The sequence below is a fragment of the Equus asinus genome, chromosome 4, assembly GCF_041296235.1.
Source record: "Equus asinus isolate D_3611 breed Donkey chromosome 4, EquAss-T2T_v2, whole genome shotgun sequence".
In the NCBI taxonomy this organism is placed as follows: domain Eukaryota; kingdom Metazoa; phylum Chordata; class Mammalia; order Perissodactyla; family Equidae; genus Equus; species Equus asinus.
In genome coordinates this window covers 109,439,303-109,452,021 of record NC_091793.1, presented here as the reverse complement: position 1 = coordinate 109,452,021, position 12,719 = coordinate 109,439,303, and the positions used below count along the sequence as shown (strand labels likewise).

The 12,719-nt window shown below is 34.1% G+C and overlaps 1 protein-coding gene across 7 annotated transcripts in view; it reads right to left on the bottom strand.

Moving 5' to 3' along the window:
• The window catches only part of UBR3 (ubiquitin protein ligase E3 component n-recognin 3), a 229,898-nt gene that overhangs the window by 111,344 nt on the left and 105,835 nt on the right, over positions 1-12,719 (bottom strand). For 4 of the 7 annotated variants that reach the window (XR_011502861.1, XM_070508074.1, XM_070508076.1 and 1 more), the window contains exons 21-24: positions 11,459-11,563; positions 10,233-10,406; positions 10,025-10,057; positions 7,953-8,413 (exon numbers count right to left, since the gene is read on the bottom strand). Coding sequence is in view for 6 of the 7 variants with exons in the window: in XM_070508074.1 (XP_070364175.1) it covers positions 7,953-8,413; positions 10,025-10,057; positions 10,233-10,406; positions 11,459-11,563 (773 nt within the window). In the remaining variant the exon portion in view is untranslated. The remainder of the gene's footprint in view (positions 1-7,952; positions 8,414-10,024; positions 10,058-10,232; positions 10,407-11,458; positions 11,564-12,719) is intronic. The other 3 variants (XM_070508078.1, XM_070508079.1, XM_070508080.1) reach the window with 1 other exon arrangement.

The window sequence follows — 12,719 nt, the reverse complement described above, 5'->3', positions numbered from 1 at the left end:
GCATAAATATTCCTTTGGATTAATTCACTATATTCTATTTATTATTTATCCCTTATCTACTTCCAAAGAGTATTTTAACTTTAGGCTGATTGCCAATTAAAAAGAAAACAAATACATCAGGACAATAACATAAGAAAAAGAAAAGAAAACTAATAAAGGGGCCAGTCCCATGGCGTAGTGGTTAAGCCCAGTGTACTCCTCTTCGGCAGCCTGGGTTTGCGGGTTCAGATCCTGGGCCTGGACCTACACCACTTGTCAAGCCACACTGTGGTGGTGATTCACATATAAAATAGAGGAAGTCTGACACAGATGTTAGCTCAGAGAGAATCTTCCTCATCAAAAAAAAGAAAAAAAGTAAACTAATAAAGAAAGGAGATAGGCTAGTGACCATAAAATTTTACCCCCAGCAACAGAAGGGGATATTTATTTAAATAAATTTATTTTATTTATTTATTTAAAGACAGCAGTTTCTTTTAATGACCATTTATATTTACACACTATAAAAGTCAAAGCATTTTCTTAAACTGAGATTCTATGAAGTCATTTCTTTGGGAAACCTAAAACTATTTTTCTATTAGTCTGAAATGATTCAAGAATATAGAATTTAGAAGAACGGAACACTAATATAATTTTTAGATTATTCACACATCTGTTCCCATCCAATTAGTGGAGATAATCATGAACATCTATTAAGTCAAGTACTATGATCCACCTTACCAGAAGTTACGTAGTTTTGCCAATAATGTTCAAAAGATTTTCAATACTACTTTTATAACATTAAATATAATTTGGGATTCAATTAAGAATACTCGCTTTATTATTTTAAACCTGCAACTTAAGGGGCTGGCCCCATGGCTGAGTGGTTAAAGTTCCATGTGCTCCACTTCAGCAGCCCAGGGTTTGCAGGTTCGGATCCTGGGCGTGGACCTATTCCACTCATCAGCCATCCTGTGGAGGCATCCCACACACAAGAAACAGAGAAGGATTGGCACAGACATTAGCTCAGGGCTAATCTTCCTCAAGAAAAAAAAAAAGAGGAAGATTGCCAACGGATGTTAGCTCAGGGTGAATCTTTCTCACCAAAACAACAAAAACAAAAAAAACTCCAACTCATTTTTTATATTGTTTTTGAGCCAAAATATTATTATCCAGATTGATCACTCACCTTACTCATCAAATTTAACTCTCAATTACATTGGCCATTTCAAAAAAATTAAATCCACCCTTCCCCTTTCTTCCTTTCCTGAACATGCACATGGGGTGGCAACAGTGGCCTAGCACAGACTGTCAAGACTTAATAGCCTGGCACAGGAGTGGGGCAAGGTTACAAAAGTTAGTTACATGCAAGGCAACTGACCAAAAAAGTAATACAGATTGAGAATTATGGGTGCCAGGTTTCTCACTGTGGAAGTAGAGAGTTACAAACACAGAAAGAAAGAAAACATGAGTGACTCTTATGGTGTTGGATTGGAATTGGAATTATCAGGGTGAACTCATAGTTTTTTGATGAGTTTAAAAAACTCATAGTTTTTAATACCTCCCTCCTCCTCCCCTTACTGGCCCGCTGACACACACAAACACATCCACAAAATTTTCCCTAGCTCTGTACACTAAGAGAGCCTGAGAATACACTTCATTAGAAGGAGCTCATGGATTGTGGTTTATAAATACCATACTCTACTATAAGTAACCAGGACTCCTTGGAGAAATGGGTAATTCCAAGTACAAGGTGAACCTGGAATATAATCTTGCCCAGAAAATAAGAAAATGCTCAAAGCATCATGGGGACAAATCAAAAGAACACAGAAACCAGCTTGAAGGGATTTCCACTGGTGAAATCTAGAACAATCTGACCATCAAAATGAATAATTAGACTCTCTCTCAGAGTCTCACAGATCCTTTTGAGACTCTCAGCATATAAGATTATAACCCATAAAATGAAATAGGAATCCATGAGTCCATACTGACACTAATAAATAAATGAATAAACTGAAAGTTGATGCAGAACAAGACATTGCAGGCATCTCAAAAGTATCTCTCCACAAATTATGCATTAATTACAAACGGGAAAAAAAGGATAACTAGATAGTGAAGAAGTCTGGCAGACACGTTCTTAATCAAGTGATTGAAGTTCATCACCAGTAATGAAACAAACTGAAATCATGTGACACCTGATAGAATGCAATCAAAAGAAGACCGCAACACTTCCTTGATATTCCTACCAACAATGCATAACCTGAATGTAAACACAAAGGGACAGGAGACAAACCCAAATTAAGGGAGATCCTACAGTGTTACTGCCCTGTAATCTTCAAAAGTGCCAAGGTCAAGAAAATAAAGGCAAGACTGAGGAAACGATTCCATATTGAAGGAGACCAAAGAGATATGACAACTAAATGCAATGAGTGACTCTGAACTGGATCTTCTTGTTGTGAGAAACATTATGGGGACAACTGTCAAAACTTGGGATCTAAGGATTTCATCACATTCAAATACAATGTTAATATCCTTATTTTGAAAGCTGTATTGTGATTATGTAAGAAAATGCCCTTACTTCTAGGACATACACACTAAAGTATTCCAGGGTAAGGCAACTTACTCTGACATGGTTCAGGAAGTTCTTTGTCCTGTCCTTGAAACATTTCTATAAGTTAGAGATTTCTTCAAAATAAAAATTTTTAAAAATTAAATCCATCCTCAAAGGACAAAAATTTGCTACTATGGAAGAAATGAAAAGAAACAAAAATGTGTTACAGACGCTCAAAGCATTCTAGGAGACCTCCAAAACTGCTATAAACAATAATAGCATTGATGGAATACATGTTTGGTCTCCAATATCACTACTTTGTAAATTTATAAGCTTTGGTATGTTCCTTTAATTAAAACAATCAGTTATGCCACTCTACAGCACACCTTTAAACATGTACATCTACTTTTACATTTAGAATAAATATGTTCATAAGGGAATATTTCCAATAACAAATCCATATGTCAAACATAAAAAAACCTCAAATGGGGCTGGCCCCATGGCCTGGAGTGGTTAAGTTCACGCGCTCCACTGCAGGTGGCCCAGTGTTTCGTTGGATCGAATCCTGGGCGTGGACATGGCACTGCTCATCAAACCACGCTGAGGCAGCGTCCCACATGCCACAACTAGAAGGACCCACAATGAAGAATATACAACTATGTACTGGGGGGCTTTGGGGAGAAAAAGGAAAAAATGAAATCTTTAAAAAAAAAAACCCTCAAAAGTAACTGATTGGCAAGTATCAAAATACATTTCTATTCTACCACAACCACATGAGCCTGGAAGACTCCAGATAATTATGGTTGTCACCTTGATTTTAGCCTTGAGAGACTCTGAGCAGAGAACCCAGTCACACCTTGCACAGACTTCAACATACAGAAATGGTGAGTAAATAAATGGGTGTTGTTTTAAGCTGCTAAAAAGAAAAAAAAATGCATTTCTATACTAGCTTTCTATGATTTCCAGAAAAGGACTGTCACTGTTATTTTTCCCTTATGAATTAATTCTCAATTTAGGTTATTCCTTTCTAAAACTAGGCATAAATGTGAATAAAGACCATTAACAAAAAGACAAACAAGTTCTGGCAGATTCAGTACAACTCCGGAATTTTTCATTACTACCAGAGAGGTGAACACATTGAGGTTGCATATTGTTACAACCATCTAAGGTTTCCGGTTTGTATCTTGTTTTCTATGGAAGTTAATCTATTATGAAAGTGATGCCACTATTTCTTGTTTCTATGGAGTTAATCTGTTATGAAAGTGATGCCAAGTTTGCCTATAGGTGAAGTACTTGGAAATAATCATTATTACGCGTTTATGAACTGTTCTGCCTTTATCATGAAATTTAATCCAAAATCCAAAATAAACTGAGAAAAGACAATGTGAGAAGCACAATGGGATTCAAATAAATACATCTTAATTCACAGCTATCTGAAAGAGAATTAGTTTCAAACCCTTGTCAATATCATCACTGCTCAAAGGAAACAAAGCTCAACACAAAGACTCTAAAAATTTTTGGAATATTATTTATTACAACAGCATTAGAGTCTTTGTAAAAATAGCATCTGAACTACGTCCTCCAGTATCACGTCTACTATTAGTAATAATTACAAAATACCTTTAACCAAATAAAATAAACTTTGATTCACTGAATTTTATCTTCCTTAAAAAAAAATCATTCTATAACCACAAGGAAAGATCACCAATTTAGAAGTTAACAAAAATAAAAATTTTACCTCATTTTCAACCTTCTAATTTTATCAGTAGATGTATTAAATTCTCAGCAGTTACTAATTCGAAATTATTGAACTGTCATCCTAATTATATGTCATTGATAACTATTTATAAAGTATTATGAGAAATAAGAACTGTCCTAAATTCTTAATACGCTAAAGACTTTTGTGTATACTTTTAATATAAACTGTCTGTAACAAACTTAATCACATCAGAAATGAAGTACACCTGCAGATGTGACTAAAATTGCTCCCGACGCAGCGACCAAAAGACGACCTCCTAACCAGCAAATCAAATGTGGCTGCCAACCCCATCTGAACTCTTGTAGTATTAACAACCTTGAGAAGATTCCTTTCTGAACCTCCTGCCCTTATGCCTTCTCTAACCCCACTCTTTGCAGTTTTCCTCCTATTCTACTCTAGCCACCTCTTTTCAGTGACCCTTGTAGGTACTCGTTCCTCAGTCATTCCCTTTAGTGTTTTTTTCTTGAGTTCTATGTTCAAACTTCTCATCTTCTCATTGTAAACACTTTTCCACATACAAGTCTTTAATTATTCTCTATTTGCCCAAATCGGTAGCTCTAACTCAGAATTCTCCCCTAAGTCTCCAACCCAGTACCTGGCTGGACACCTTCATCTGGATGTCCTCCTTAAACTCAGTAATGTACAAAACTGAGCAGATCAATTCTACCGCTAAGCCTGAGCTTCCTCCTATACTCCTTTATCTTGGTAAACAGGAACATCATCCAAATCCGAAAACTAGAAACCATTCAGGACTTCTCCTTCACCCCCCACATCAAATTGCTCACCAGGTCGTGATACTTTGTACCTGCTAAATATCTCATATACATCTCCTCATCTCTTTATTATCACTGTCTTAACTTACACTCTCACCACATCTGCCCCCACCTTGATTCCTGATTAGCCCAGTCTCCCAATTTCTTACTCTACTCTAATCCATCTATATATGATTACGCTGCATATTATTCCCCCAACTAAAATCTTTCAGTGGCTTCCCTACAGCCATCATATGCTAAGTACTAGTTAATGATATTTGATTACCATCTTAGCCTTATCTACTGCTACTCCCAATAACACCCTGTGCACCTAACATAGTATTTATTACACTAACAACTATGTGTTTAATAGCCTGTATCCCCTCTATAGTATCAATTCCTCAAGATCAGGGAGTCCAGCGTTAGACAAAGTTCTATGCCAAAGTGTAGAAACAACCCAAGTGTCCACCAACTGATGACGGATTAAGAAAACGTGGTGTATATATAAACAATAGAATACTATTCAGCCTTAAAAAAGGAGGAAATCTTGTCACTTGTGACAGCATGGATAAACCTGGAGGGCATTATGCTAAGCAAAATGAGCCAGGCAGAGAAAGACAAATACTGCATGTTATCACTTATATGTAAAATCTTTAAAAAAAAAAAAAAAAAAAGTCAAACTTGCAGAAACAGAGAGTAGAAAAGTGGTTGCCAGTGGCTGGGGGGGTGGGGAAATAGGGAGAAGTTGGTTAAAAGGGTACAAACTTTCATCTATAAGATGAAGAAGGTCTGAGGATATAATGTATAACATTGTGGCTATAGCTGATAGGATCGTATTACAGAATTGAAGTTTTCTGAGAGTAGAACTTAAATGCTCTCACCAAAAAAAGAAAAGGGGGTAAATATGTGAGGTGATGGATGTGTCAATTAACTCAATGAGGGGAATCCTTTCACAATGTATACCAAATCATCACATTGTACACTTTAAATATCTTACAATTTTATTTGTCAATTATATGTCAATAAAGTTGGGGGGGGACTGGTGATAATAAAACTGGCCGACTTACTTCAGAGCATTGTTCTGAAGATCAAATTTTATATTAGATGGGAAAATACACAGCAAACTATAATTATTTTAAAGAGAATTCATCATTTTTTTTGTTATTATTTTAGGTGTTAGCACAGTTGGGTTTTTTCTCTAAGTAACTCAGAAAAAATTCTGACTTTTAGAAATGTAAATTTTTGTTTTCCCCTAATAACTGGAAATAATCTGATTGAAAGAAAACATTTCTCTATGCTTAGGTCTATTGTTGAAGCAAAGATTATATGTTCCTGGCCACAACACTGACACCTATTAGATACATTTAATGACCATTAATTTAATGAAGTTATATTCTTCCTTATTTAAACACATCAGTCACACAGAATAATAGGTCAAAGTTATATATTTATTATTGGTTGGTTCACATAATATTTGAAATAAACTAGATACTATAGTTTATGTATCTGAATACTATTTTGCTGCTGACCATTTTTATTTTTTTATTAAATTTTTGTTCTCTTTAAAAAAAAAGCTCTTTGTAATCTCTGTCTAGAGAACTGCGTGATTGGTGCCCAATGGATGGGGACTGGATAAATAAAACAGAGTGGGATCCATCTTAGGCTTGCTTCTACTGATCATTTAATCCATAAGCCTGTCTATACATAATTTTAAAAGTAACTAAGAAGATGAAGTCACTCCAGAAAATATCTCTAAAGTATACTTCAGAGCTAACTATTAAATGATGCACTACTCATACTGCTTATAAGAGCAGTCCAGACAACAATGAGTTACCTACATGGAAAAGAATGAGACGATAAAGTCCAAGGTTCTTAATTTATGACAATATTGAGACGATGCCTTTGGAAGTGCATACCCTTATCACATAATTGTTGCTTTAGTAGATAAATTTTTTTTAAATGTTAAAGAAATCAAACCAATGAACATTATTTATAACCTCAGAGAACTGAACAATGACTATCTTGAATTTTATCTGAAATAATTTTATTTTTTCAATGTCCTGAGTCTTTCAGCCTTATGTACATTCATTAGAAGGTATGCTCTTCTTTAAATAAACACTGAACCCTTTCCAAGGGTTTGACACCTATGCTGAGTTTCAATCTCCCAAGATTCATCTTGTCTCATCCGTGATAGCAAGATAGGCAATGCTGACAAGACTGTTGGGAAACAGCTGGTGACAAAGCACAGTAATATAATTCTTCTGACAAGCAATGTGTACTAAAACCATACCATGTTCATAGCCCTTGACTCACAAATCTTATTTATAAAAAATATCATCCCAAGAAAGAAAGTCAAAAAAATTTCTTGAATTTATAAATATTATGATTTAACAAGTTAAAAGCAACCTAAAGTTCCAAAAGCTAGGGCCATAAGTTAGAGTATGTTTAAGAAGATAACTTGTTTAATAATTAGTAATCATATGTTGGAAAGATTGGAAAAGACCAAGAGGAACTAAAACAGTCAAATTTTTATTTTGACAAATATTTAAAATATTTTTTAAAATTTTCTAGTCTCATTTAAAGTTAAATTGATAAAAGTTTTTAAAATGGCAAGAGAATTATTAGATCTCTACAGAAATAACAGAAGTAGCTATTTTTCTAAAGGTATCTATAAATTTAGGGTAGCAACTTAATGTTTGGGTCAGAAACTCTTGTCTTCTCACCCCCAGCTAACTCAAGCCTAATACACACACAAGCATTGACTATGTTTGGTTCCATTCATCTTACAAACTAATCAGCTACAATTTATAGCTGCTAAACATCCAGGTCACTAGCCTCAGATGGCCAAAACAGGGGGAAATATCAAATCTTCAACTGTACCATACATGTTTAAAACATTAAAAATAAAAATTACCTTTCTTCTTTGTCCAATGTTTTCTTCTCTGCTGCAGTGACTTTTTTGGGTGGTACAGGAGGGGTCACTTTTCTACAGATCTCTTCAATGATGCGTTTGTTCATTCTGCTTTGCAATGCAGCCTTCAGTAAAATTCTTTCTACTGCAGTTATACCATCTCCATGACTATATTTAGGAATTTCTGGTTGGATTAAAATTTCTATGTCATCAAGCCAAGGAGGATAGTAGGAGTTCTGTTTTCCTGAGAGTTTGTGGTGAAGTTTAATTAGCAAAGACAATATGCTTTCTTTAATTTCCAAAATGGCTGTGGTTAACTGTGGAGCTGAACCAGGAGCAGACCATTTATTTGAAGTTTTGGGACGAACCACCTGATTTGCTTCACTGCTACTACGATTGATGATCTCCTGAAACTTCTTTCTACGCTCTGCTACTAAGCTGAAAACTTGAGCTGTACCCGAATTCTACCATTAAAAAAGAGAAAGAAAGAAAAATCAAGAGAAGTTATTCAGTATCAACTTTAAAAACATATTAGTACTACATTTTCCAAAGGGAATGTTAAAAAATTTCATCCAAAGATTTATTCAATAGATTTGCTCTTTAAGTAAATCTGTCCCTTCACCTCTCTTTCTCAAATATACTTAGTCTCATTCAATCTGGAAACAATGAGGAGAAAGGAGATTATCCACAATAATACCTCTTCTGCAACCTCCTGGGCCTATCCACCAGGGAAAATAGACAAAGTCTGAGGAGTGTCTCTAGCCATATTAAAGAGGAATCATAAAGTAAGTTCCTCAACAATTTAAAGGAAGAAAAGCTGTTCTATTCAACATGCATCAAGAATACTATTACTCTTTATTAACTTCTGGAAGACTGCTACCTTTTCCAGTTGAGAAATTTATAAATTCTTTTCTAAATTAATACATCTGAACTGCTAATGAATTTCATTTTTAAGGAACTTCAAAAGTTTCAAAATTACTATCATAAATACTTAGTTACCTACATGAAATATAAAGATGAAAAATCCGATTGACATGTTTCATATATGAATATCACTGAGATTTGCTATTTGAACAGAGTTTTTTTAACTAAGTATTTTTCTCAATAATTTATCTTCTAAATAGCCTTTTTGCTAAGCAGTCAAACTGCATTAGGGCTCTTAGAAATCATCTTTTAATTAAGATACAAGTAGGTTTAATGTATTTCATTAATTTCTTTAAGCAAGCATAGAAAGGATGCTCTAAGATCAGTTGAGTTTTTATGAACTACATTATAGTATACACTATTTTTTAACATCCAAGCTGTTTCCCAAAGTACTCTCTACCAGCAATAGAGGCAAAAGTTGCCTCTTACAAAAATTTCAAAGTTTTAATCAAAATTTTTTATGGTGTTCCCAGGAAAAACATATTGTCAAAGGCAAAGAAAGCTCCTACAACTGGACTCTACTATGAGAACTATCTGATTCAATGTTCTCTACTCACAAAAATCTAGATTGTAGGCATTAGAGGTGCTTAAGTTTAGTTACTTGGCACGTCATTTCAAGATTTTTCATTTCTGCTTTCTAAAAATTAGTTAATTAAGCTACATGCAATAAGAGAGCTGATTTTCAGAACTAGTCCAAATACACAATATATGGAGTTTTAAGATTTTTGAGGGCTTATTTTATCAAAGTTAATAATTGCCATAGAAGCAAAAAAAAAAAATCTGTAAATGAGCATGCTGCCAGCTATTAAAAGTTAAATTTATTTAGATTTAGGAAACAGTCATTCATTTTTAAGATGTTAGTAACAATGCTAAATGTAAACAGATCCAAATGGGTCATTTATAATTGGTCCAAAATACTTCCAACACTAATAACAAAAACCCACCATTAAAGTACTCAGTATTAACTTCAACAATATGAATTTTTTTTTAATTAAGCCTAAATCACTATATCAAAAAACACACATAAACACTTTTTTTATTTTAACCATATTAATTAAACACACACATTCTCACACAAATACGTCAGGGTTTTTCCCCATTTCCAGTTAAAGCCACGTTGCTAGTTAATGCAAATTATCATACACATCTACCTCTCTTTGAAGAACTTTAGGCCGTCGTGAACTCTGGCAGATTAAAGGAAAAAGACTGGTGAGGCAACTTCTGCCTTAGATATATCACAGAAAATAAAAGACAACTTAAAGTTATCTACAACCACATTTATTTTTCTTTTGGATATCATACGATGATCTAAACAATAACCAAGTTCTTCCATTTTTTTTCTCTCTCTTTTACACTTACTTGTAAAGAACCCAAGCTATCAGAGCTGGTACTTGCTGGTGAGTCTCTCTTCACTTCCGGAGCAGTCTCTGGAACTCTCACTCTAACATAGTTTATAAAGTGCCGCATGTTCGATACTAAGTTACTTCCAGGAAACCAACTGTCATGACAACGTTCTGGTCCACACACTGATGCCTAAAACATAAACATAATGAATATCAAACCTTGCCAAGTCAGGTCTCAGGTACAATGAAGATGTAACAAGCTCAAATAATCATCTATTACCTGTCATATTCCTGAAGCCCTTATAGGCTCATCTACAAATCATAAAGTACTAATAAAACCAAATTCAAACACAAAATATAGGAATAAATTTCTCAAAACTAATATGGGTAAGTCCAATGGAAATCAGCTAAATGTCTCCTGAAAAATAGATTTTTCAACCGGGAAATATTTAGCAGTTCAGAGTCTTTTCCATCACTCATTAGTAATAACACATAATATAGTCAAACAATGCTAGTTTGAACTAACTGTGGAAGAGAATCTGAAAATTATCCAAAAGTATGACCTACTATTAGATGAATCTTAATGATCTTTTAATACATATGAAAGAATATATGTTGATTCAACTTAGACTACAAAGTACTGCCTAGTATTTTTACTTCTTTGTTTTTTGCTGCTATTATAGTATGTTGTTTTTTGTCTTTTTGGAGAAAGGGATGAAGAGAATCTCACGTTTGTAGAAGGAATTTGTAGTAACAATTGCTTTACAGAAATGATACTTCTAAAGCCCTGAAACATACTAACAATTTGTATTCTTAAGTACTTTAAACATTCTCCCATATAACCAAATGTACTCCATTAACTTCAAATCTTTACAGAAAGAATTTGCTACTCAAAAATAAACTCCAAATTATTAGAATTTCCAGGTTGAAGTCATAACAACGATTATTTACCAGTAACTGGTGTTATCAGCATAACACCAAAAATGCATTAACCACTTTTCTTAGATCGATATGTTATGAACTACAGATTTCCAATTCAATAATTCCAGAAATAGAGCTTTATCTATTAGTGAAACCTCTAAAAGAACATACGTATTTGAAGATCAAAAAGGGTTCTTTCCAGTTGTTCTTAAGAAGATCTTATATGAGTATGATGAATCCATAAATAATTTCAAAATGACACACTACCTTTATTAAGGCATTTCATAACTTTAACATTTAAAAATATAAGAAACTACTTACCTCTTCATCTGATTCCTCTTCAGCTGAATTTTCAAGTCCTAATTCAATCAGATATAAAACCATGCAGAGTACATGTTCTGACAGATTTTGATGATCCATCAAAATCTTTAAAAAGGGAAGAAATGCCTCATAATTACTTTTTTCCACAAAATATATTTCATTTAAATATCCAAAAACATTTTGAAGTTACAGATGAAAATAACACGATCATGTATATATAAATATAAACATTTATAGTATGATCAGATATGTAAGTAAAGCTACATCTTGCTGAAGAGACAAACTAAAACCAAAAAAAGAAGCTCCCTCTCAAGATCACATAGTATTTTAGGGAATATCTAGAAATACTAGTTTGTGGATCTTCAAAAGGTTAACACATTAAACAGTCCACTAAAATTATTAATATAAATATACTAGTATCTAATAAAATAATATTTTACATCCTAATTTGCTGACACTCTTCTCCTGATGACAAGGATATCAGATAAATAAGTTTGTCAAATAGGATAATTCATGCAAATGTGTTTAGCACAGCACCTGGCATACCAGGAACACAACAATGTTTACGGAACATTAATGTTTTAAAATCTGTCTCTAAAATTAAAGTTCTGAGCCTCAGTATTTGCAGTTGTGTAAATGTGTGGTTTATATGAGTGAGAAAGGAAAAAAAAGATGCAAGTGGTTAGGAGACAGGCTTCTCTGAGCAAACTGATAACTCTGACCTTATACATGGATTATACAATGCAAGCCTTACACATCAAACATAGGATTTCGGGGCTATCTACACCCTCACTCACTCAATACAATGCAACAAACTACTAAGCAGAAGATACCTAAAATACCATAAGGAAAAAAGGGCCTGGCAGCTATCATGTTGTCCTCATTACAAAAAGCCATCTGGCCAAATGATGAAAAGGTTAAGAGGGGAGAGGCTTTGTGGATGACATTGCAGAACGTGGAAAACAGGACAGGCTAGGCTGAGCCTCACAGCAACTGCCCCAATGGCTGAGGGGGTTTGGAAGGAGGACCTTGTCACTTAAAATCTGCAATCTATTGTGACCAAAGAATGGACTTCAATTCCCTGATCTTCTAATGTTTACTTTGACCACTGAAAGGCCTTTTCCATTCATCTTTTGTGTGGCACAGTGATGAGGAGCATAGACTTTCAAAATCTTTTAAAAACCTGGTTTTTTAATACAAATTCTGTCTATACCTAGATATTTGATCTTCAGCAACAGACTCTGGCCTTAGTTTTGTCATC